The sequence below is a fragment of the Xyrauchen texanus genome, chromosome 16 (genome assembly GCF_025860055.1).
Source record: "Xyrauchen texanus isolate HMW12.3.18 chromosome 16, RBS_HiC_50CHRs, whole genome shotgun sequence".
NCBI lineage: Eukaryota > Metazoa > Chordata > Actinopteri > Cypriniformes > Catostomidae > Xyrauchen > Xyrauchen texanus.
In genome coordinates, this window is record NC_068291.1 from 16,737,395 (window position 1) to 16,764,276 (window position 26,882).

Consider the following 26,882-nt stretch of genomic DNA (forward strand, 5'->3'; position numbering starts at 1 on the left):
GAACTTCAAAATAAGAGCCCTTGAAGACGGACTGTGACATTACCCCCCTTTTAATGGCATTGTTGACATGCTCAACATCTCTTGCCGCAATTCACGCATCTCTCCAACCAAATCGACTCCCCGGTCCACGGCCCGCTCAGGGGTGTCAGCATGAACCAAGGATTTTTGAATTCTTTGACATATACATCCTTCCTAGAACAGTTATTGATTAAAGTGTATCGAATCTCACTGGTTTATGTCATTAAAAGGTATTAAAACTAGGAAAGTGTGCAGAGCTCGCCGTTAACAAGTCCGATCCTCACATGGCGTCACGTGATTACAGTACATTCTTATTTTACCCAAAAATGAAAATTCTTTCATCATTCACTCTCCGTTTCTGTTTAATATAAGATAAAAAGTCATACAGGTTTGTACTAGCATACATGTGAATAACTGATGGCTGCATTTGATTTTTTGGTTGAATTCTCTCTTTAAATCTATATCTCAGGATGTATTAAAAAGGGCCACAGATAAATTTATTAGATTTAGACACAAAAAAATATTGCAATTATAAGTGGGAAGAGCTGGAAAAGGAGTAAGGCCTGATCCAGAGTAGAGACCAGATGCTACAAGAGAATATAAAGCCTCCTCCTATGTTTTCTATTAGCCTATTTGTTTTCATCATGTAACTCAAATATGAGTAGGACTATGTCTTAGCTAAGCTTCCCTACATTGCCCTTTAATATTTGGAAATATATTTAATATGGATATTTTTTTTTATGTATAATATTTGTAACCGATCTATATTTAAAGGAGTGTCTGCATTATTACTAAGACTTTGTGTGGTCTATTTGGTGTATCCTCACAAACAAGTCACATTCAAATCTTTATGGGCTGAAATTGAAATAATGTAGTCCTACATTTTATCCAATCACCAGAGAAATATACAATTAAAATTTTTACGTCACTGCAAACAGTTTTGTTTGTTTGGTTAATTTATTTTCCCATTATTGAGATAATTCCTGCCTGTACATCTTTCATTGATTTTTGCATCATTTGAAATAGATTCAGTTTTTTCCAAGAGACACAACCAAACAAGCTACTTTTTAAAAGTTGCAAAGAGTATCAGAAGAGACTGGTTTTGTGAAGAAGTTTCAGTGTGACATTTAACAAATTTTATTCACAAAAATGTCTTGCCAAAGTGCCACACCTTCAGGTAAGACAAAAAAAAAGTAACATTTAATTCTCAAGATTTAATAGCAGTTATTTTAAAATCCACTTCTGGTTGTTCCTTCTCAGCTATCTATGAACTCCAGATTTTCTACACCACGGCTAACACCAGCCAATATCTCCTATCCAGCCAACAGCCTCACAGAAATGCTTTATGTTCTCCTGTCATTTTTGTAATGGCTGGCAATAAACCCCAAGCTTTTGTGGTCTCAGGTAAGACCTAAGTGCTGCACAGAATTGTTTAAATATTTTTCTCCATCATACACCACAATATAAATTATTTCTTTAGGTGGATACTGCTCTTCTGGACCCATGATGGATCAACCAGTGAACGAGCTGGTTTCCACAGAGAGAACAAGTGGGTATATGCACACATGTGAGACATGAGTGTCCAATGACATATTTTTATGACTCTTAATCTTTATCACAAGGCAGCACTGTATTGATTTGATGTACCACAAATGTTCTGGTTAAGGCTTGTTCTAAATCCATAACCCTAAATATTACGTTAATGCAATTAATTCAAGCCAAACCATTTAATGTCCTTTATAGGGACCTTCAGATAATTAAAGTTGAAATCTCCCTTTGACTTTCATTAAATTCAGCATTCTTACATCTATTTGCATTATGAATTGTGATTGGTTTTTGCTTTCTTGCACCAAAGTGGCAAAACTGAAGCCTTCAGGAAATGCAAATTAGGTTTATCATTCTACAATACATTCACTCATTCTGAATCATTTTAAATAATTTAATTTCATGCCTGTATTTTCTAGATCTAGCTGAATTAAATCCCTTTTATTATGCAAATTTGTATTTACTAATAACATACAGTAGGTTGTATTATTTGATTTGTAGTATATATATATATATATATATATATATATATATATATATATAGCTACCCTTTTCTTAATGATATGCTGATGGCTATGATAAACTTGACTGATTAATTTACCTATATGTACTCCCAGCAGTGGCATTATTTTCAAGCCATGATACTGCAGTTGCTGGGACCTCTGCAGCTGGTCAGGCTCTTTCAGTATTTCCAAATGGGCTTACAGGGCATCACTGCTCTCGAAAGAGAACTTCTGCTGCTACGATCCCTTTAAACACAGAGGAAACCCGGCAAACCCCCTGACCTCTGCGACCGGGCCAATGATGTCACCTAAGAAGTGTTGGATGGAGAAAATGGTGAAAGACCCTGATATATAACAACTAAAATATGTAGATTAATATATGTTATGTATGTAAATAAATGTTTTCGTTATTTTGTCCATTGTTTAGGTATTGAAATAAAGCATTTGCAAATAATACAATTATACAAACTGTCCTGTTTAAAAAGTTTACATTCCTTTGGTTCTTAAAGGAATAGTTCACCCAACTCATCATTTACTCACCCTCATGCCATCCCAGATGTGTATGACTTTCTTCCTTCTGCTGAACACAAACAAAGATTTTTAGAAGAATATCTCAGTTCTGTAGGTCCGTACCTGCATTGGTCAACAGAGTCCAAAACTCTGAAACTCAAATAGCATATAAAGGCAGCATGCAAGTAATCCATTCGTCTCCAGTGGTTAATTCTATGTCTTCAGAAGCGATATGATAGGTGTGGGTGAGAAACAGATCAATATTTAAGTCAATTTTTTAATATCAATCTCCACTTTCACTATCACATTCTTCTTCTTTTGTTTTCCGCGATAAACATTCTTTGTGCATATCGCCACCTACTGGGCAGGGAGGAAAATTTATAGTAAAACAGGCTTTAAAGGCTCACTCATTTACTTTTGTCTTTGTGTCATCTTGGACTTGGATACTGACACCTCACGGCTTGGATGTGGCACAATTCAAAATCAATAGTTTTCAGTTTCAGATGCCATTGTAGAAATGTAGTTTTCACAGTCAGCCATGATTACTTTAATAAATGAATGAAAGTGTCCAATAACAGGATGGTTACAGAGATTAAGCGAATAAAAACTGGCTGGTCATGTGATTCTAACATGGCAGCCCCCTTGTGTGGACCCTCTCCATGTAGAATAAAACAGCTTTTATAAGGTTACTGATATGACTGGAGTCATCATTTTAATGTGAGTGGTCATGATTTCCTACATATATTGAAAAATTCTAATTCAGTTCTTTAGGAAAAAATTTAATGAGGAAAACAATTACTGAGTGCACCTTTAATGTATGCCAGCAAATATATTTTGACATTCAAAATTTTAGTTTGGGGGATAGAATTCTCCAAATTTATTCTAATTTTTAAACAAGCTGTTTGAAGCCAACATACGAAACCAATGCTACAGAAAATACACATTTGTTTAATTGTCAAGTCATTTTTGTATAACGCTTTTGACAACAAATGTAGTTTCAAATAAGCTTCACAGAATATCATGCTTTCACAGACAATGAGTCTTAGAGACATCATTGTGTAATTTGATTAAATATGATTGTGAATTGTGTGTAAAAACAAATAATTAAATAATAATTGTGTCAGGAACTCGGGGGTGACGCAAGGTCAAGGTAACTGAGCTCTGGGAAAATGTGGAATGTGGACCCAGTTGCAGGAATGAGAACACAGTCAGGGAATACACTAAATGGCTTTTAATTAATCCAGAAGGTAATTCCAGAACAATCCATAAAGTTATTCCAAACTGAAAACTCCAAAAATGTTATAAAGAATAGAAAAAAGATAAAGAATTACCAACAGAAGATCCAAATATTCTAAAAGGCCAATGCAAAAAGTCAAAAAGGTTTAGAAACCTCAAAGGGTAAACGAGTGTCTTCAAACACCAAGACTAGAGAGGTTGGTCTCAACATATCAAACACTGAGCATAGAACAGAGGAACAGAGCAACTTAAATACACTGAAAGAAAAATGAAGCACAGGTGAAAACAATAACAAGTGACACAAAGGCGGGGAAACTGAAATGAAATACAATGAGGGCCTCTAGTGGCCAAAACTAGTCCATAAACCTAACAAACTGTATTTAGAACCCCAGTAAGCAAATTGAAGAAGGAAAACAAAACAAAACTGTTGGTTAATGGAGAAAAATAACTTTGGAAGAAACCAGGCTTACTGTGGAGGCCAGTTCCTCTCTGGCTAAACATCATGAATATAATGCAAATATTAGTTATTTGTGTCCAGTACAAGTCATGGTTTTAAATTTGTAAACTAAGTAAGCGTTAAGGTCCAGTGTTAAACAAAGATTTTGTATGAACTGTAAGATTAATGGATAATGTCTTTGAATCCATCCTGGATTAACTGCAGAAGTTCACATAGATGCAATTGTCCTTGTTAATTGGCTGATGAAGGCTTTTGTTGGCAGTTAATTGATATTCTATGCATTCCATTTCAAGAGTGTAGTTCATTAACAGACAAAGATGATGCAGGCAGAGATCAATGAGGTGCAGCACGTTTCAACCTGTAGGTCATTTCGGCGATGTTTGGAGTGGTTCACCCTAAATCCACATTTCTGGGAGTTGCATTTGGAATATCCGATGTCTTAGAGTTGGAATTGGCATCAGTTAATTCTCTGAAGTCCATCATAAAAGACCGAAGTGATGTCTGGCTAGCACCGGCCTTAGTTTATCTTCATCTCTCAGCGACATGTAGCAGTGGAGTCTGATACCAAGCAGGAACAGAGCTGGATCTGGCTGGCTCTACTAACCTAGTAGAATCCCTAGTTGAGACAGGGAAACAAATATAATAATATTAGCGTAGATGTCATTTTATGCAAAGTTATAGCTTATGATAGATGTTTCTGGTTCCGGCAGACCAAACTAAAGCAGCCTAATTGTTGAAGTATAAATTAGGTGTATGCCTAGATTTGTCAAGATTTAAACTGAGTGAGTGTGTCTGCGTCCCGAACAGTGTTAGGGAGACTGTTCCATAGTTTAGGAGCCAAATAGAAAAAGGATCTACCTCCTTTTGTGGATTTTGATATTCTAGGAAATATTAACAGGCCAGAATTTTGTGATCGTAATGAACGTGATGGAATATAGCGTGACTTAACTGAATGAAATTGAACAGGTAGCCAATGTAACAATGATAAAATGGGGCTAATATGATCATATTTCTTGGTTCTAGTCACCAGCTGCATTTTAAACCAATTGAAGTTTATTATTGAACTTGCTGGACATCCTCCCAGTAATGCATTACAATAATCTAGTCTTGAGGTGATTTTTCGGAATCAGCAACAGAGTGCATGTGTCGTAAATTTAGCAATATTTCTCAGGTGGAAGAATGCTGTTCTACAAATGATGGATAGATTCCAAATTCTAAATACAAATATTGGTAATTTGATTTTCAAAGGACAGATTGGTATTAAAAGTTCTTTGCTGTAGAAGTTTACGCAACAGTACATCCATCGAGGTTTTTGGTCCAATAATTAGTACCTCTCTTTTGTCAGAATTGAGTAGAAGGACATTTCTGGCCATCCAATCTTTGATGTCAATGATACACTCTGCTAATTTGGAGAAATTTGAAATTTTGTCAGGTTTAGAAGAAATATAAAGTTGGGTATCATCCGCATCACAGTGGAGAAATATTCCACGATTCCTGATAATATCTCCCAGGAGACGGATGTATAAGGAGAAAAGAAGAGGCCCTAAAACTGTTCCCTGTGGCACTCCATACTGAACTTTTGTTTGATTTGACAATTCATTGTTTACACATACAAAGTGGTAACGGTCTGATAAATAGAATCTAAACCCCTAAGTCCACTAATGCCAACATAATTCTCCAGGCTATTCAAGAGAATGTCGTGATCTATGGTGTTGAAGGCAGCACTAAAATCTAAAAGCTCTAGAAAAGAAATGCAGCCATCTGTGGCGGGGTTGAATTTCATCAGCTGGCGAAGGATGTACAAACTCTGTTGGGCCTTTTTCACAATGGTGTCAATGTGTGTCTCCCACTTCAGGTCCTGTGAGATGGTAGATCCCATGAACCTGAATGACACCACTGCTGCCACAGTGCTGTTTGGAATGAATACAATTAATTTTAATAACATTAACCTTCACAGTCATAGATAAATTAAATGAAGCCCACCCACCCACATCACTCGAAAACCTTTTTATTAAGAGCTCAAAATGAACTCTATTACTAAATCATAATAACTAAATCGGACAAATTTGCTGGGAATAAAATGCCCAAATACTTAATGCCCAGTTTGGGCCACTGAAAGGTACCCAACTGAAAAGCTGTTACTGGGCAGTATGCTATCAGAGCCAAAGCTTCGGATTTTGACCAAATTACTTTGTATCCGGAGAACTTAGAAAAAGATTTAATAATTCTGTGGAGGCAAGGCATAGATCTTGTGGGGTCGGAGACAAATAATAAAATATCATCAGTGTAAAGCAAAAGCCACCACCCCTGGAAAATCATCATCCCTTCTTATCGTGGCTGCTAATGGTTCCAGGGGCAACACAGAACAATAATGGGGAAAGAGGGCATCCCATCCGAGTGCCCCTATCCAGAGTAAATAATCATAAATTAATCAATTTGTTTGTACCGCTACTACCGTGTGTCTATAAAGTAACTTAATCCATCCAATAAAAGTATTACCGAACCCGTATATGTCCAACATCTTAAAAAGCTAATCCCATTCTACCATATCAAACGCCTTTTCAGCGTCAAGTGAGATAGCAGCGACCGGAGTCAGATAATTCAGAAGAGCTGCGGCCCAGAATAAACCCCACCTGATCTATATGTATAAGAGATGTCATAACTTTACTCAATCGGTTAGCCAGAATTTTTGACAATATTTTAACGTCTAGCTGGACCAGGGAAATTTTACAGTTGCTTGGATCTTTGTCCTTTATAAGTATCAGACTGATCTGGGCTTGTGTCATGGTTGGCGGAAACTTTCCATTCTTTAATGATTCTGTTTAAACTTCTAGTAAATGTCGAGCCAGTTCTGTAGCATAAGATCTAAAAAAAAAACTCAGCGGCAAAGCCACCTGGACCCGGAGCCTTGCCTGTAGGCAAGGCCTTAGTTACCTCCCTTAATTCGAATTTTTTTGCTCATTCATCAGTTTAGGAAGTTCTAATGGTTCCACAAAGTTTATCATTTCTTCATCAGTAGACAAAGATGTGGAACTATAAAGATCAAGATAGCCAAAACGCCACCTTTCGCGACAAAATAGTATTATATCTGTATTTCACTCGGGTCCATTTGTTGAGGCCCTCAGACCACATTTGGCACTTTAGCTCTGCCTCTGCACTTTTAATATTCCCTTCCAACTCCACGAGTTCTCGTGCTTTGAACGTTTTGATGAATGAGGCATACTGTTTGATCTGACCACCAAGAACCGCCTTAAGTGCCTCCCAAGACATGTCCACAGAGAATATTAAACATTAAAACTTTTTTTTCATTGTATGTGGCAACACCTCTAAACTCACCAGGGTGTGATCTGAGACTAAAATGTTTTCAATTAAGCAATCCACAACAGATGAAATGAGGGACTTAGATATATATAAAAAAAAATCTGTTCTAGAATAAATCTCATGGACTCATGAAAAAAATGTATAGTCCCTACCAGATGGACCCAAAGGTCTCCAAATATCTGTAAGACCAAGATTTTTACACATTCTGCAAAGCGTCAGTGTTGCTGCAGGGGGCTTACACACTTTTGCTTCACTATGAACAAGGACTGAGTCCATCAAAAGATTAAAGTCTTCTTTAATCAGGGGTGCCAGCGGCTTGTAACATCCCTTCAAGATCTATAAAAAAAGCCCTGATCATCAACGTTAAGTACGTAAATATTAGCCAAAATCAACCTTTGCCCCTGAATTTCTGCAAAAACAATAATGACTCTTCCTAATTTATCTTTAATCAGAATGAGACATTTGAATTGTAGATGGTTACTTATCGGTGTAATGACTCCCCTGCTCTTACTTGTGCCAGCACTAAAGAAAACATGTCCACCCCATATCTTCCCAAATTGTTCAGCTTCCTGCAGGGAAAGATATGTTTTTTTTTTTTAAGTAAAAGATTTTTTGGAATTCTTTGACATATTGTCTTCATAGTTCACCTGTTTAGGGCACAAAACTAATTAAAAACTAGCTGTGCATAGAACTCGCTGTTCACATATCCGACCCTCGCATGGCGTCAACGACTCCCCCAACACTATCTTTTCTAGTATTTTCGACATAAATTGGAGATTTAAAATCGACATATAATTAGCCAAATCTCCAGGATCAAACTGTGGCTTCTTAATAAGCGGTTTGATAACTGTCCTTTTAAAGTTTCTTGGGACATGTCCTAAGGATAGTGAGGAGGCAATAATATAAAGAAGAGGTTCTGAGATTACAGGGAATATATCTTTTTAAAACCTTAGTTGGTATTGGATCTAAAATACATGTTGCGGCTTTTGATTTTTTGGTAAGTTTTGTTAGCTCTTCATGAACTATGACAGCGAAGGATTGAAGATACTCGAGAGGAAATTTATGAGACAATTGAGGTGCAGCGACAGTTGATTGGATAGTTCCAATTTTATTTCTGATTATTTCTATTTTATCAGTAAAGAAATTCATGAAGTCATTACTATTGTGCTGCGACGGAATATCTGGTTCGGTCGATGCTTTATTACTAACCAATTTAGCCACAGTTGGAATTTTGACTCAAAACATTTTACTGTAGTTCGGTGACCCTATTTTAAAATGTAATGTAATAACTTCACAGAGAACAATAAATAAATAAACAAACATTAAAAAATCTTGTTGGGAGCAAGCATGCAGCAGGTTTATTAAAGATCTAAACAAAATAGTGTAATAATTATGCATTTGGTAATAAGCAAACAAATAAGAATAAAAAAATAATAATTTCTGGTCTGGATTTACAGTTCTGCCACAGTGGCATAGTGATCTTCAATTTCATCCCCTATGATTCCTTACAAATGGTACGTACCACTGATGACTGGACACGCCCATACCACAATTCTATTGGTCACTGCTAAGGCTGTCTCAGTGTGTCTCGCCTGTGATTGGTCAACGGCTCTCACAGTCTGGATGCTGCTGAAAGCGAACGGTTTGCCGGGTTGGACCAACCGAAGCATCTGCCTGCCCGTCTAACCAGGCTTTATTGTTAAACAACGCTAAAAGTGAACAAAAATCGTGTTTAAGGATATAGCTCAAGAAGTAAGTGCAAGATGGCTTGTTATTCTGCATTAATTTGTAAGCTATTTGAAGAAAATCTTCACTGACTAGTTGACAGAGATATTGCTATACTACAGTTGTCTGTCATGTATACGGTCTCTCATTTTTGTGTTTCTTATTATGCTCCTTTTAATGGTTAAATGTTTTATTCTCGATCACAATTTAATTTTTTTTTTTAAATTCTTGTTAATTAGCGTTGATACCAGCTATTAACCAGCTATTAACACGGTAATAACACACGAGAACACATTCTGATGGATTCTGATGATGCTATTATAGCATTTAAAAAACAACTAATGTCTGTTATCTCGTGTCTTGAAGCATATTGATCGTGCTCTCTAGTGTAAGGGTTGGTCACCCCTTTGTGTGTGAAAGGCTCGATAAGGTCCAAGTGGGATTAGTCTATCATCATCATCAGAAGCAGCAGCAGTCTCTAAATGAAACCTCGTGCACATAAATGTACACCTCATATTAAATTGAATTAGCCTACTACTGCATTGCATGAGTGTTAAACTTGTTAATAAAATCGCTCTTCATATTCATTAACTCTCGATTCGATTCCGATTCATTAGCTCTCGATTCGATTCCGATTGATAAGTTCTCGATTCGATTCCGATTCATTAGCTCTCGATTCGATTCAGATTCATAAGCTTTCGATTCGTTTCATATTCATTAACTCTCGATTCGATTCCGATTCATTAGCTCTCGGTTTGTTTCCGATTCATTAGCTCTCGATTCGATTCTGATTGATAAGTTCTCGATTCGATTCCGATTCATTAGCTCTCGATTTGATTCTGATTCATTAGCTCTCGGTTTGTTTCCGATTCATTAGCTCTCGATTCGTTTCTGATTCATTAGCTCTCGATTTGTTTCCGATTCATTAGCTCTCGATTCGATTCCGATTGATAAGTTCTCGATTCGATTCCAATTAATTAGCTCTCGATTCGTTTCTGATTCATTAGCTCTCGATTTGTTTCCGATTCATTAGCTCTCGATTCGATTCTGATTCATTAGCTCTCGATTCGATTCCCATTCATAAGCTCTCATTTCGATTCCTATTTTGAAACGTTTCTGTTCGATTCTGATTCATTTAGGTACATTTACTATATAATGTCGATTTTGCTTACATACACTATGAAATCATCTCTAAAATGGAAATTATACAGGGAACCTTCTAGGTAAAATCTTTTTTTTTTAAATTAACAACAGGGCCCAAATTATGCAGTTCAGTTGCTGTTTGTTTAACAGTTATAATGAAAACTGAAGTATGTTTTTAAGTAAAAGATCAATCTTGGTATTTAAAGAATCAAATATTGGGATCATACAAATTAAAATCGTGGTTAATCGTAAAGTCAGTATTTTTACTCACCCCTAATGTTTACCTAATTGGACTGTTTGAATGGTTATTTGAAATAACTCGAAGCTAGAAGTATTAACAATCTGGCTAAGAAACATTTGACCATATTTGTTATTTTATCTTTTATTTTTCATTCCATTTATTTGTTTTATTTGCATGTCCATTAATTTGTTTCATACAGTTAAAATGAAAATTCAAGCCCCTTGAAAATGTTCCCCTTACAATCCTTGCCTGGATTGCTGTTTTGATCTCATCCAGTCCAGTTTGATGAAGCACCTTTTTCTATGATACCGGTCTGCTTATAGACCCTAGTAGTTTGTCAAATTCATTTTGCCCCGAAGAGATCTGTCTTGATCTCTCTGAATATGCCACCGTTCAAAAGTGGATGAAGGCCTCTATGAGTCATGACGAAGAACAAATGCTCCAATCATTTTTCTTCAGGCTAAGTTGTGAAGACAGGACAGATGTAGCTTATGCACAGTACAGTTTCTGTTTATAGTAGGATGTCTGAGGACACACCCTTCTTCAATTGCTCCAAAGTAGCCCCTCCTTGTGCACACACAAGAAGGGGCTAGTAAGAATGGTGGTGCCATGGGCAGCGCCATACTGTGAGTCTGCCGCACCCACCTGCTCCCTGGCTCACTTTGCAGCATAGACTCGCATGCATGCTACACTTGGAATTAGATGATGAGGAAGTACATTGCTGCAGGGAATGTGCAACAACAGCTGCCAGTCTACAGTACATAAATTAATGGCTAATAAACCGCATCCCTGTGCATGAAAATCTAGGTCAGAATACCTCGGATGTGAGAGATCATGAGTTAGTTTTAAAGGGATAGTTCACAGAATCTGTCATCATTTAGGTGAGCTATCCTGCTTTTACATAACTAAACATGCCAGCATTACACTTTTATACAGTAGTGTATTTACAGTGTGGGATGATTGATGTTTCAGTCTTTCAAAGTGATTCACTGCAGTGCTTGGTCTGGATTTGTGTTAATGTGTCATGAATAATTAAAGTTTTCATATATGTAATTATCATGTTAAGAGCTGGAGTTGATAATGTGATGACTCATGCCAAGCTGAGGATATCACACAATTTTGGTGTCGTTTTACACACTCAAGTGAGATTCAAGTCTGGCATAATGGTTTGTAACCTCTTTAAAACCAAGCCGTGGACAGTTTGGGCTATGCATTTAAAGATTGATTCTGTTCGGAATTCAAGTCAAGATCGAGGTTGTTCCATAGACCAAATGTTGAAAAGTGGATTTGCACAAGCTTTCCATCGAGATATGTGGTGTAATTTCAAAAGTATGTGTATACATAAAATACGTGAGGTGGGTGAGGTAATTTATACAGGCAACTCGCCACGTCAAACCAGCGAGTAGGCAGCACAGCCTTCCAGAGATGGGCTTTTGCTTTCACAGACAGCAGGATGGATTTTTTAAAGTTTCAAACTAAGTTTAACTTGACATATTGTCCTAAAAATACTGCACTTATGACTAGAAGTAATGAAAACTATTGAGACATGACGCAGTCACGCAACCAATGTTAGATGCTCCAAAAGCTTCCGTCTGAGGCATGAGTACAAAGACCAACATTTAAAAAAAGAGCAGGCGAAAATAGGCTAGGGTTTGTATGTGATGTTCTTTCTTTATTTATTGTACTCAACAAACTAATTTCAAAACGACACTGCGGGTTGTATAAATGCAGGCTTGCAAAAGATTCAGCTTTTTCCATTTTATAAATTAGGCTATACACTATGATCTCTCTTGTGACAGATGGGTTTGGCTCAAATAATATGTTCTAAGATTGAATTGGGTTTTATAATACCCAATCAGTTTTTTAATTCCCTCTCTCTGTCTCTCTCTCTCTCTCTCTCCCTCTTAGATTGAACCATGTCTACCAGCTCAGCAATGGTGCGCATCCTCATAAAGGGTGGTAAAGTGGTGAATGATGACTTCACACAGGAAGCCGATGTGTACATTGAAAATGGAATTATCCAGCAAGTGGGCAAGGAGCTGATGATCCCTGGAGGGGCCAAAGTTATAGATGCCACAGGAAAGCTGGTGCTGCCAGGGGGTATCGACACCAGTGTTCACCTGAACGAGAGCTTCATGAATGCCAGCACCGTGGATGACTTCTACAGTGGCACAAAGGTATTGTACACTGATCAATAAAGTGGGCTGGCTTAACTCCACGACTGTTGGTATGGTTGTACTGTATTACATTCTAACTTTGATCCACTCAAATAATATCCTCAATTATTGAACTATGCCAGTCTTTTCTGCACTGTTATTCAGCACTGCTGCTTAATCTACAAATGTTGAATCTGAATCTTGGCCATTGCAAAATTTCCTAGCTGCTTGCAAAACCAAACATGAACGAATAACTCTTAAGAGCTGGTTTATTTAATGAATCAGTCAAAAAGATGTCAGATCTAGTGCTGCAACAACTAATGGATAAAATCGGCTGTTATCGATAATGGAAATCATCGACAGCAAATTTGATTATCGATTATTTGGATATATGCTGTGAGCACGGAGAAGCTCCATCTGTGATGTCACTTTACAGCCCGGTGAGAAATATGTTGCATAATGAACCATAATGGTTGCTGCATCAGGTGCATTGAAAGAGTGATTGTGCCGTTTGACCCGCTTAAGAGTTGTTTCTCTCCAGCACGTACATCCTTACATTTGACTGCTGATTTCTGTTTTATAATGTTCTGAATTAGAAATCAGGTGCATATTTCACGAAACTGTTTGTTCTTACCACTTGCGAGTTTTCTGTTAAACTTCACTGAACATCGAGCGAGCAAGCGCACGCATCCACTTCAATCAAAAAGATCGCAATGGAGAAAGGGAGCGCAATCATTTTGATTTAACTGTGCAACATCATACCGTGCTTTCAGTTTCAGTGTAATTAATTTAGCTGCTTTCACTGATGTCATGCTGATATCTCAGAGGTCAAAGTGTGTGGTTTAAAGTGTTTTAGATCGTGTGATGAGTGCATGTAATTAAATGGTCACTGGGATGAGACTTTTCAGTGCGAGAGTGAATCTACACTGCGTTTACAGATGATTGTGCTGTATTTAACTGTGTATAATGCTGAATATAATCTATAATAATACTTAGGGTTCCAGTGTTTCCCACAGGATCTTGTGAGACTATGGTGGGTGGACCTTGGACCCTGTTGGGGGGTCTGGGGGTTTGCTCCCTCGTAAGAAAATTTTGTACATTATAAAGTTAAATGCATCAGTCTGGTGCATTTTGAGAGTAAAATAAGAGACTAGATCTATAAAGAACTTTGTGCTCTTATAAGCAATTGTGTGCTCTAGTAGTAATTTAATCATAAACACATTGGTTGTATAGATAGGAATGGTGATGACACAGCAAAAAAGTCACACCCACAAAGCATAAACGTAACAGAGTTTAACGCAGTTCACAAATGGTCAAAACACAAAATCAACTAGAGCATACATTTGAGCCAGGGCTCGACATTAAGTATTACCATACAGGGTTTTTCCTGGCTCAAAATGAGGCGGAGGTGGTACCACACTGATCAAAAAAATGTAAACATTGGCTTTGCATTAATACAATCCTAATGACCTGGCAACTGAATACTAGTGTTCATTTTGTCAGCTGTTTTTTAGTTTAGTCTTAGTTTTAATCCTGTGTCAAATATCTTTTTTAGTTTTATTATATTTAGTCAACCTTATGTCAAAGTTTATGTTGTATATTTTTCAAAAATTATGACGGATGCCCAACCTAATAGTGTACCTATGCAATCAACTAAATTCTCTGCGACAGAAATGGAAACTGTACTGTGTAGGGGAGGAAGCTGTTGTCATATGATAATTACTTTATGTTAGATATGGTAGTCAAACCATCGCAACCATTAATGGGATGCTCATAGTTCTATGGAATGAGATCTACGTTTTCATCATGTTATTGCAGCAAGATCTGCCATGTGCAATATAGACATTAAATTATCACAATACCAAAATTTCAGTAGTCTGTTGTGAAATTTGACAATTCTCGATACCAGCTTCAAAGCCACAACAAATAATAACACTAACTAATTTGTTAATTATGGAAGAATGTTTTCAAGCTCTTAAGTAATTATTCAAGACTAGTAAAAACAGTCAGTAATAAAATATCAATAAAAACATTCAGTGCTTTTAACAGCTTTAAAAGTTTTTAACAGCAGTAGGCTATCAAGCATTTAAGTAAACATTCAGAATGAAATGCAACATGAAGCTACTACAGGTCTTCACTGTATTATTATAATATATTCATACTTTTTAAAGATACTAAAGTTACTCAGTCAAGAGCGTTTTCTTGTTTTGGTTGTTTGATTATTATAATGACACACTAGATGCTTTTTTTCTCTGCTGTTTATGTTCACTTTAGACATCACTCTCTGTGTTTACATGAATACCTCACCAAGACTGGAATTTTAAAATGTATTTGATCGTTCAGTTGCGCATTAGCGAGAGCATGTTCAGCACACACACATACGCCCCTGTCAATCAAACAGGGTGCAGCTGTTACTAGATCGCTAAAGAATTAAACAATTTAAAGTCAAGTCAAGTGGTTTTTATAGTCGTTCAATCATATACAGTTTGTACAGTACACAGTGAAACGAGACAATGTACCTCCAGGACCATGGTGCTACATAAAACAACATAGGACAAACACAGAACCACATGAGACTACACAGACTAAATAATATTCCTATATAAAGTGCACATGCAAACGTGTGCAAAAAGTACAGGACAGTACAATAAATTACTAGAGATTAACAGGACAATGGGCACAGTGAGAGACAGTCCAGCGCCGACCAGTACACAGTAGTGCAAAAAGATGACAGTTTCTAAATATGCCAAATGTAAACATAACATACTATGAGATATTGTTCTATGCACATAGCAGTTATTGAGGTAGCAGCCAGTTATAAAGTGACAATAATTAAAGTGCAACTCAGGACTTACGTGCTCTTGATTACGTTCAACAGCAGAATAAAAATATTAACTTATAAATGACACAGGCCTAGGCTATCACAAGTATATATTGTTTTTTTGTTATTGACTTTTAATCAGTCTGCTTGTCCGGTCAGGCAAGTAAAATTCTCATTCACTTGCCCCTTCAAAAATACACTTGTCCCAGACACTTGCCCTAGGAGCAATCATGAAATGAATCAAAAGTGGTTAGTGTTTTGAACTTTCTCAGATGCTGAAAATAGTTACGTTGTCAGAGCCTCTGGAAATAACGTTAACAGTTCCAGTGTGTTTGTGTGAGCATATGCGTGTACAGCAGGGGGTGGGGCTGAGGCTGACTGACTGGGAGTGAGAGATGCTTTGCCGAAGCAAGGGCGCAAAACACAACGTTAGATATCTTATATGTTATTACTAGAAGTGTAAAAATATTTTCGATTCATTATGAAACTGTGGCGGGACAAAACGCCCTCGCCATAATCTAGGTAATTAATGGGAAACATTGGGGTCCTGATATTTTATCATCTTGATAATGCCAAATGTAATGTCTGATTTCACCTGCAAATTTATACCATGGCAAACATTATTTTACTGGATAACATACACATATGTTTCAAAGAATAGTTTAGAAAAATGTAATCAGTGACAATACTATTTTAAAACACACAATATTAATTTAAAATGCTTAAAATTAAGGCTGCAACTAATGATTATTTTGATAATAGATTAATCAAGTGATTATTTGAACAATTATTCGACTATTCGTCAATTATTGCAACGATTAATAATTAGCTCTTAACGTTTGGTTACGTATGTAACCTCCGTTCCCCGTGGGAGGGAACGACACGTTGTGTCGGAGAAGCGACACTAGGGGTCTCTCTTGAGCGCCGATATTCACCTCTGACCTATTGAATAGGGCCAATGAGAGTTGGCAGTCAGTATTTGCATACCCCGCCCCCGCATACGGGTATTTAAGCGGGGCAAATACGGAAGTTTAGTCAGGATTTTTCTGAGGAGCCGGAAATGGTCCGGCCACAACAGTGGCTCGGTTCAGCGACATGGCGGAGGAAAGACACAACGTGTCGTTCCCTCCCTCGGGGAATAGAGGTTACATACGTAAACAAACGTTCCCCTTCTGTCGCTCTCTCCACGTTGTGTCGGAGAAGCGACACTAGGGGACCCATTCCAATCTTGCCATGTGCCGTGTACGTGAACTGCTGATACAGAGGCGGGCAGGGATTCATCCAGTGCCGCGCATCGTCTGTACCTGGCTGCACGTACCCTTCCCCAATGCCCCATACGAACATCGGGATCCTTCTAGTTACCCTGAGAGGGGAACAAGGGGATGTTTGCCAACCTGGGAACGGGCTAGCCTGGCTGGGCCTCTTTTCTCTCTATGTTTCTCGCATAGAGCAATCACGGCCGGGGCCCTTACACGCATATAGGGAAGGGGGTCTTACCCAGACCCTGCGGAGACCACACCTGCCCTTTTTCTAACAATAAAGAGAAGAAAATCATCTTTTAAAAATACCTCTAAATGACATTCACTGATTTAAAGAGGAAAAAATACTTAAGTTTAATTCGTTAAAGAAATTCACTGTAAAAATATCCTGTTGTTATCAAGTGTTTTTCTTTTCCATTAAAAATGTCTAAAAATCCTTAAAACAAGATACATTTAATTGAGAAGCAACGTATAAGATATTTAGACTTGGTTTAAGAGAATGTATCTTAAATACAAGTGTATTTTGTATATTAGTGTATTTTTTCACTTGGTAATACTTCTGTGAGTGCGGTAAAGACAAAATATGCTTATCTTCAAGATCTATTAAATTTTTTATTATATTTTAAAATAGTAATATTTTTAATATTATATTCAACATTGTCAGATAACAGTTTTTTTCTTCTGCAGTATAGTTGCCGATAATGTTGACTAATCGTTTCATCCCAATTTAAAATGTGTGTAATCAGTGACAGTGTACAAGCACATGTTATTATAAATTTAATTAATTATTTAATTATGAATTTTTTTTTTTTCAGCTGGGCAGAATTATTATCCTTATTATGTTGTCAACATTGCCCTCTGCTGGGCTTATTTTTTGTTCCACTCATCCATCGATCATTTTACTCTTAATGAACATACCTTTTGTTCTACATATTTTTACAAGTAATGAAAGGAAAGGTTTTGCATATGCCTTAAATGTATTAATAATAGTAATACATTTAAACTTGTCATGATTCAGGCTTTGTTCAAAGTTTTGTGAGAGTATCGAATCATAAGTTCAGTACTGTAAATCGAGCCAAATCCTTCCACCTTTATCATTTACAGTATGTTTTTTCTATAATATTTAACTCAAATTTCATTTATAGATTAATCGAAGAAATTATAGAAGATTAATCGAATATCAAAATAATTGTTAGTTGCAGCCCTACTCAGATCAGTTACTAAATTACTATCTGACTCATTTATTGACTGGATGTTTATGTGAAAACATATAGTCAAAGAGACATATTCACAAAGGATATTTTATAAGGATACACTGTATTTAGCTAAATTAAAGATGAAAATATGTTTCAAAAATAGTTTTGTAGTGTTTAGTATATAGGCCTGCTGTAGTTAGGACCGGTAAGGGATCTAAATGCTGCAAAAACCAAATTGGAAAGGAAACACTAAATTTTAAGAATATTTCAGCTCTTTAGGTCCGTACTAGGGGTGGGCGATATGACCAAAATCTAATATCACGATATCACTAATTTTATATCACGATAATGATATATTTCATGATTTATCAAACAAATCAATAAAAATCAATCAATAAATATATTGTAATGCCTATTGTTTTTAATCCAGTAATTGAATTAAATAATGATGATTACTTTTCTCTTTGTTAGGACTTTAGAAACAGTCAGAGTTTAAATAAATGAATTGGAGGTATTCAAAAAGTGGTAATCAACCTTACCACAATGCAAAATTTTACATTTCAGTCTGATGTTGTTGACTAGTATTATTATTATAAACATTTCCTTAGGATAAAAATCTTATTCATGAGTAAAAAATCACTTCATTTAGCTATTTTAAGTTATCTCCATAGACAATATTTGAATATCTGAAAACAAAGCCAGTTTCCTTTCTAATATCTAACATCATTCAAACTGAATTTTGTTAAGGGTGATGATGTGTAGTTTAAAACATCCGCTTGACAGATGACACGTAATTGTTAGCGCATGACACATTTTTTTTAACTGTTTCCTCGTCAGTGTTGGTTAGAATGTCGGGCTTTCTCACCGTTTGACTTCCTCCATATTGCTTTAAAGTAAAAAAAATTGGTCACGTAAGTTTTGAGGTTTGTCGGTGATAGAGAAAAAACAGATGCACCAGTGATCACACGCTCTCCTGTCTGTGGACCACAGTCTGGAAGCCTGCTGGAGTGGACGAGCACGACAATCACGTGATGCACAGCTGCGTGTGTGAGATGAGAAGCATATTCAGAATGCGAGAAGAATGAATTTGCTGCGGCGGGCCGAAATGTAGCTTGAGCGGCCACTGAAAACTTGTCCTAGAAAAAACTTTTCTTCAATTCTCCCAGTCTCACGTGAAGCCGCCCCGCCTTCCTCCTCCATTTCTCAATTAAACTTCCTCCTCCATTTCTCAGACAAAATGTGTACCACATATGTGTGACATGAATAGAATGAGTTGCACGATACAGATGAAAAGCCAAAATGTATGTCAGTTGCCAAATTTCTACTGGTATATCGCCCACCCCTAGTCCATACAATGCAAGTGAATTATGAACAGAACTTACAAGCTCTAAAAATCACATAAAGGCAGCATAAAAGTAATCATAACTCCAGTGGCTAAATCTGTATTTTGAACAGATAATATAGGTGCAAGTGAAAAATAGATCAATATTTAAGTCATTTTTTACAATAAATCTCCACTTTCACTTTCAAATTCTGAATGCTAACATGAAAGTGGAGAAGTATAGTAAAAAATTACTTAAATATTCATCAGATTCTCACGCAAAGTAATTTCATTGCTTCAGAAGATTTCATTTGACCCCACTGGGGTCAAATGGATTACTTTTATGCTGCCTTTATGTTATTTTTGGAGCTTCAAAGTTCTAGTCACCATTCACTTGCATTGAAAGGACCTACAAAGCGGAGATATTCTTCTAAAAATCTTAATTTGCATTCAGTAGAAGAAAGAAAGACATACACATCTGGGATTGAATGAAAGTAAATGATGAGAGAATTGAGATTTTTTTGGTGAACTATTCTTTGAGTTATTTTTACCTGATCTAACCCTTACAAAGTTTTGTGGGTGTAACCTATTGTATTAAGGATGATTCAGACATGTTAAGTAAATATTTTGACTTGAATTAAACCATTTTAAGTTTAGTATTTTAAATTAACGTAATGTTAGTATGGAAATGAAAATTACTTGAGCTTTTGTAGCTTTGTCACTTCTGTATAGGACAAAAGAACATTTTGGAGTCACATTTCATTACAAGTTGGGACAGACAGAGAGAAAGTAGAAGCTAAAATCACCGAGAGATGTCATTAGACTTTGGACCCCTTCACACCTTGGGTGGCCCCCACTATCTGTCAGGCTCCTTTCATCTCACAACAACTCAATAAGTTCTCCTTCTCCAAAAGGAGCTAGTGTGAAAGTATCACTAGGAGTCCTATGCTGGTATCCAAGATCTTGAGCTTTTTTCTAAAGTCTTTCCTGAAGTCCAGGTTGTAACATGTTTTTCCTTACATTATATACGAGTATAATAGTTTAATGTGATATAAATTATTTTCATATTGCAGATAAATGATTATATGCAATGTAGCATCTCTGCACAACCCTAAACCATAAGATGTGTGATGTAACATCAATTTAATGTCACATTCATTTGTTGGTGTTTTATAAATAGTTAAAAAGCAGAAACATGGTCGCTTTAGCAGGCTGCCCTGCCTATAAAAATCCCATGGGTCACTCAGCAGACATTGAGCATGGCACACTGACAGATTGCCTCAGTCAACTGCAGGGTACGATTCAACATCACACATACATACACACACTCTTATTCTGATGACTACAGGCTCTGAGATGACAAATAAAGGAGTTGTTATTGCCCCTGTTATTGTTAGCCTTGGCAACACAAGTGGCATTCTCTTTTCTCCTCCCTGCTGCCACCATTAGACTCCCCAGGCACTGAGACAAATTGAGATCAGATTCTGTTTCCATAGATACAGGAGCACTGCTGCAAAGACTGCTGCAAAAAGCCTTTCACTCGTTCCATTGTGTGGAAAGACAATGGTACACAAATGCACTCCCCCTTTAGTGGATGTCAGCTGAGAGATGCTTTTAAAAAAGACTATTTATAATTGTTTTACTGTACTGAAAACCAGGATTCTACTAACTGTATAATAATTTGAAAATCATTTTGTGCAGACAGATATAGTATAATGTTAATTACTGGAGTTTGCTAAAGCAAGCTTCACTATCATTATTGCCCATACTTCCATTTAAGAAGTATAGCCGCTTTTCCGTTATCGGGCCAGTGCAAGGCGGGGCCAAAAGCCTCGGACCTCAAGCTGCGAGACCAAAATCGATCTGCGTTCCCATCATCTGGCCAATAGTCTCGCAACTTTGCCCTAAAACCGTAACCCTTAACACACCACCCTGGTGCAAACGTCACACACCCCGCCCATTTCACAAGCAAGACGGAAGCACAAGCTGAGGTATCATGTTATATATTTATCTAGAATATCGAGTTTATATTGTTTGCAAACATTAGCTAACTAGCAAGATAGGTTCCTGTTTACAACTCGCTGACTTTAACTGCCATGGTGTCCCGAGTGGTTTCTCCACTGACAGCGGGATGATGACCCAGCACACCATCCTTGATCTAGAACTGGAAAGTTCTTCCTTAGTGCACCGCATTGTCTATTGTGTGTTTTAGTGGATTTGTACTGTACCCACAATGTTTTATTTTTCCTGAACCTGTACCATTGTTCCCTGGATCCTGGAGAGTTCAGCAAAACTCCGCCTTTGAACCTACCTCAATCCCCAGTTGTCCTTGTTTGGCACAAGGGTAATTGGCGGGCCAAAGGCCATTGACCATTAGCCAAAATAAAGCCCTGAGGAGGCACAATGATGTCCCGGAAGTGACAGTAGAAATGCAACTTGCCCTGGCACACACTAGCATGCCCTCATTTGGGCCAATAGTGGAAATGTGGCTATTGTTTGTTCAATGGACATGAATCAGGCTTCAAATCACGTGTCTTGTTGAGGAGAGTTGTGTGAGCTAATACTATTCTTAGTGCTTAGATGTACAATATTTGCCTTTAGGATTGATAAAATGTGTGAAACATTCCCATAGACTTACACTGAAGGAGGGACACAAGCCAAATCTAAAGGCTAAAATATTATAGAGACTTGGGGGTGGGCTCTTTTGCAACCACCTAGCAATGCCTTAGCAACCACCCAGAACACCTTAGCAACCACCCCAGTAATGCCCTAGCAAGGATCCAGTGCTCTTTATAGCAAGGCTTGGGAACCACATTAAACTCCCTAGCAATGCCCTAGAAACCATTTTTTTTTTATTCATTTATTTATTATTATTGTTATTTTTATCCTCAATTTATTTTTTCTTTTTTTTTCTTTTTGTATTACTCTTAGTCCTTGACCTTGTGCAATGCTAGTCATGTGGTTGTTTCTCTATCATGTTATCTATAGGGATCGTGTTGGGTAGGGTGGGGTTGAGCATTGTGAGCTGGTGTGTGTGTGTTGTTGTGTTTTGTTGTGCGGTTTTTGACCGTGATATTTGCTCTGCTGTTTTGGTTCTTTTTTTGCTTTGATGTATTGGAGGACCCCCTCGAAAACGAGATGCTTCATCTCAAGGGGTTAATCCTCGTAATAAAGATATGTTTATAAATAAATAAAATAAAAAAAAAAAAAAACCACCCTAGCAACCACCCAGAACAACGTAGTAACATCATAGCAATGCCCTGGCAACCACCCAAAACACCATAGGAACACCCTAGTAATGCCCTAGCAACTGCCCAGAACAATTTTGCAACTATATAGCAATCCCCTGGTAAGCACCCTAAAAAAAAAATAGCAACCACCCAGAACAACTTGGCATCACATAGTGTAGCATTGCCCTGGTAACCACCCCAAACACCCAACAATGCCCTGGCAACCACCTTAAACATCCTAGCAACAATCTGCAGAGACCCAGCACAGAACGACTTAGCAACTACATAGCGATGTCCTGGCAACCACCCAAAACACCCTAGCAACACCCTGGTAATTCCCTGGAAACCACCCAGAACAACTTAGCAACTACATAGCAATGCCCTTGCAACCACCCTAAACACCTTAACAATAATGTAGCAACCGACCTGAACAAATTAGCAACTAAATAGCAATGCCCTGACAACAACTCAAAACACCATAGCAGCACCCTTGTAATGCCATAGCAACCACCCAAAATAATTTAGCAACTACATAGCAATGTCCTGGTAACCACCCTAAACACCCTAGCAACACCCTGGAAATTCCCTGGAAACCACCCAGTACAACTTAGCGACTACATAGCAATGCCTTGGGAATCAACCAAAACACCCTAGCAACACACTAGAAATGCCCTAGCAATCACCCAGAACAACCAAACAATCATATATTGTAGCAACACCTTGGCAACCACCAAAACACCCTAGCAATGGTCTAGCAACGACTCAGAACACTTTAGCAATGGCTTAGCTTTGCAAATACTGGGAAAGTTGGTATATGCTTTAACATGTTGCTATTATTTATTTTTGTAGGCCCATCAAACCAAGTGATTAATATTGATGCTGTATGGATCTCACAGCAGTTAGTCTGTTGTTTGCTTATTCACAGGCTGCACTGGCTGGAGGCACTACTATGGTGATTGGTCACGTGCTGCCAGAGAAGAATGAATCATTGTTGGATGCTTACGAAAAGTGTCGGTCTCACGCTGATGCCAAGGCCTGCTGTGATTATGCCTTTCATGTGGGAGTGACCTGGTGGGGACCAAAGGTACATAAACACATTTAAGATAGTAAGGTAATAGGAATAGTGAGGACTAATGCTTCGTGCAACTTACTTATTACATGTGTTGAATGTTCATTCCTTTTGAGACAAATGTGCAATTTGCATCTCAGGTTAGTACTCAGATGGAGACGCTGGTGCGAGACAAAGGTGTGAACTCCTTCCAGATGTTCATGGCCTATAAGGACATGTACATGCTGAGGGACAGTGAGCTGTTCCAGGCCCTGCAGAACTGTAAGGACATTGGCGCTGTGGCCCGCGTCCATGCTGAGAACGGCGAGCTGGTTGCTGAGGTATAAATTAATTAACCATTATAGAATCTTCCCATGCTCAAAGCTCTGCTCTAAAACTTAGTGAGCTGCCTTGCTGAAATGAAACCTTATAAGTTACTGAGATCTGAAACTCTCTACATAGGTCAAATCTACTCTCTACACCACAAATATGGGAGACTCGACTCACAATTGATTCCAATAGAGTTTGACGTTATCTTGACAAATGTAATTGTTATGTACGTTTTTTATTATTGTATAATATGTACACATAAGTAAAATATGTTAGGGTAAGTTAAGGGTTAGGTTAGGGTTATTTAAAAAAATGCGTAATAAAAAAAAACGTATAGCTCTTTATTTTATATGCAAAATTAGTCTATTAATTTATTATTTATTATATTAATAAAACATTTCAAACTTAAAATGTCAGTGGGTAATTAAAGTAAATAATTTAATTAATGGTAGACAAAAAAAGTTGGGAACCCTTGCTCTACATAAGCATCTAGCATAAGAATACACAATAAATACACAATTATTGGGTAAAATGGTGCTTTTTAATATTTTTGTATCAATACTTTTCAATACATTTGTATTGAATGAAATATAAATGTTTATAGTCAACATTTCTCTCGATGCCCACCATCTGGCTGCCTTAGATTTAAACCAAAGCAAGGTACAGTATCTTAAAATTTTGCAACAGCCTTTACATCAGGAACGTACCTATGATGCTATCCAGGTAAACAACTCACTTAAGTTTTGGAACAGAGAAACATAAACATGCTGTTCTTGGATCATGTGTTCCATCCTGCACAGTTCAATTCACATGCTACTTATGAGAGTTATCTGATGTTATTTTCATTCGTGCAAGGGTGCCAGAGAAGCATTGGATCTGGGTATTAGTGGACCAGAGGGCATTGAGATAAGCAGACCTGAGGAGGTAAAGTAACCATTCAAATCCTATTACCGTGAAATGGTTTTGCTTTAAGATATTAGTCACGCCGCTGCTCTATGTCCTTTGTTCCTAGTCCTTCCTGTCTCCTAATTGCATTTCGATGGATTATTAATACTCTTAAGCATCTGTCCTTCATTAGGTTTAACTGGTGACATTTGTGTTTTCTCACTTACAATGGGAATTACCCATGTACAGCTGGAAGCAGAGGCCATTCACCGGGCCATCACCATTGCGAACAGAGTAAGTATGATGTAGTGCTGAAATGTATCATCAACATATAATGAAATATATGCAGTGGTTGTCTACTGACTTTGCTTCAGGACCTAGATTTTACATTAGTGTAAAATTAGTGTACACAAGTGTTGACCCAACAATATGGAGTCAGAATGATGACACATATATTTGCCAAAAAAATAAAATATTGTATTTGTTTTATTTGTTTTGCTGTATTTAATTGATAAAAATAATATATGTTGTAAACAAAAACAAGAAGTTAGATCCTTTTTTTTCTCTGCAACAGTCTTTTGGCATCAATTCTTTTGCAACACTTCTCTTTATATGAGTATAACATTGCGGTAACTGTTTTGTCCTTTACGATGCTCCTTTTAATGTCTGCGGTGCCTCTTTCTTTTGCAAAATAATTTATGCGAATGTCTGGAGCAGAGTTTATTTTTTGTGCAAATATTCAGTATGTGGCACCATTTAGTCTCCATACTAACATAGTACCAAAATTGTTTATTATATAATCTCCATAAAATCAAACATTAAAATTTGGGCTGTCAATCAATAAAAAAAAAAAAAAATCAAATTAATTACATGGTATGCCTATTAATTAATTAAATTAATACAATATATCAAATTAATTGCGTATATAAATATTTTCTGAGAAAGCCCCTCCAATAATGATTTTTTTTATATATAATATATTTCTAAAAAAATTAGATTCATATAATTCAAATGTGTTACATTATTGTGGGAGAGGAGATAAGTGATTGTGTTAAGTAATTGATAAGACAAAACAAAAAGTGACTTTAGAATCCAATGTATTGTTTATTTCCATATTATTGAACAGAAGCCTATCATTGGCCTACAGTTCACAGCAATCCATTTTGCAACTCAATTCGTCAACAGTCTACTAAGGATGCGTCAATGAACACGTATCAGATGGATGCTTTTGGAGCATCTCACTTTGGTTGCATTACGTCATAAACATACCTATTTGAGTTTGTTGTGCGAGTTAAATGTAGTTTAAAATGTAGAAAACACGTCTTGAGATCCCTGTGTCCGGAATTGCGCTCCATCAAGCTGTGTATGAACGCAAGAACTAATCTTGTGCTGGCTGCTGTTGGTGAGTGTGGTTTGTTCTCTGTAAATGCTGCACGTTGCCTGTACAGCTGAAGTTTCTCTTAATGCCCCCTGGAGAAAGCAGTTGGTACTTCAAAATTGAATTGCTCAGATGGTAGGAATATTCCTTACTACAGTCCGGGGACATGATTAATTGCGTTATTTTTTTTAACACATTATTTTTTAGATAATTAATCGCACTGAATTAATGCATTTAAATCGCCCGCCCTAATTAAAATGTATTAAAATGACCATGAATGTCATAGACACAACAATATGCAAAGTTATTAACATTAAATTGTCTGAATAGGAAAACTGATAAATATGTAAACACATAAAAAAACATCAGAAGTGTAATTCACCAGCAAACACATGAAACAAACACTGGGATAAATATTGTATTAGTATTATTAGCCATATTACCAAGTGACGGATGAATTTGTGCCAAAATACTGTATTTTGATTGGGCAGATGGCCCATCTTCTCATCACTTTTTAAAGTTAATAAGCCTATCTATTAGCCATCCCAACTTTGCAAAA

General features: G+C 37.0%; 1 protein-coding gene across 2 annotated transcripts in view; it reads left to right on the forward strand.

Moving 5' to 3' along the window:
* Window positions 1–9,219: 9,219 nt before the first annotated feature.
* Window positions 9,220–26,882, forward strand: part of LOC127657051 (dihydropyrimidinase-related protein 5-like) — a 37,271-nt gene continuing 19,608 nt past the window's right edge. Inside the window, exons 1-6 of one of the 2 annotated variants that reach the window (XM_052145689.1) lie at window positions 9,220–9,342; window positions 12,608–12,876; window positions 23,608–23,766; window positions 23,892–24,071; window positions 24,916–24,984; window positions 25,195–25,239. In XM_052145689.1, the coding sequence (XP_052001649.1) occupies window positions 12,616–12,876; window positions 23,608–23,766; window positions 23,892–24,071; window positions 24,916–24,984; window positions 25,195–25,239 (714 nt within the window). In that variant the 5' untranslated portion in view covers window positions 9,220–9,342; window positions 12,608–12,615. Of the gene's footprint in view, window positions 9,343–11,459; window positions 11,581–12,607; window positions 12,877–23,607; window positions 23,767–23,891; window positions 24,072–24,915; window positions 24,985–25,194; window positions 25,240–26,882 lie in introns of those variants that run through there. The other variant, XM_052145691.1, reaches the window with a different exon arrangement.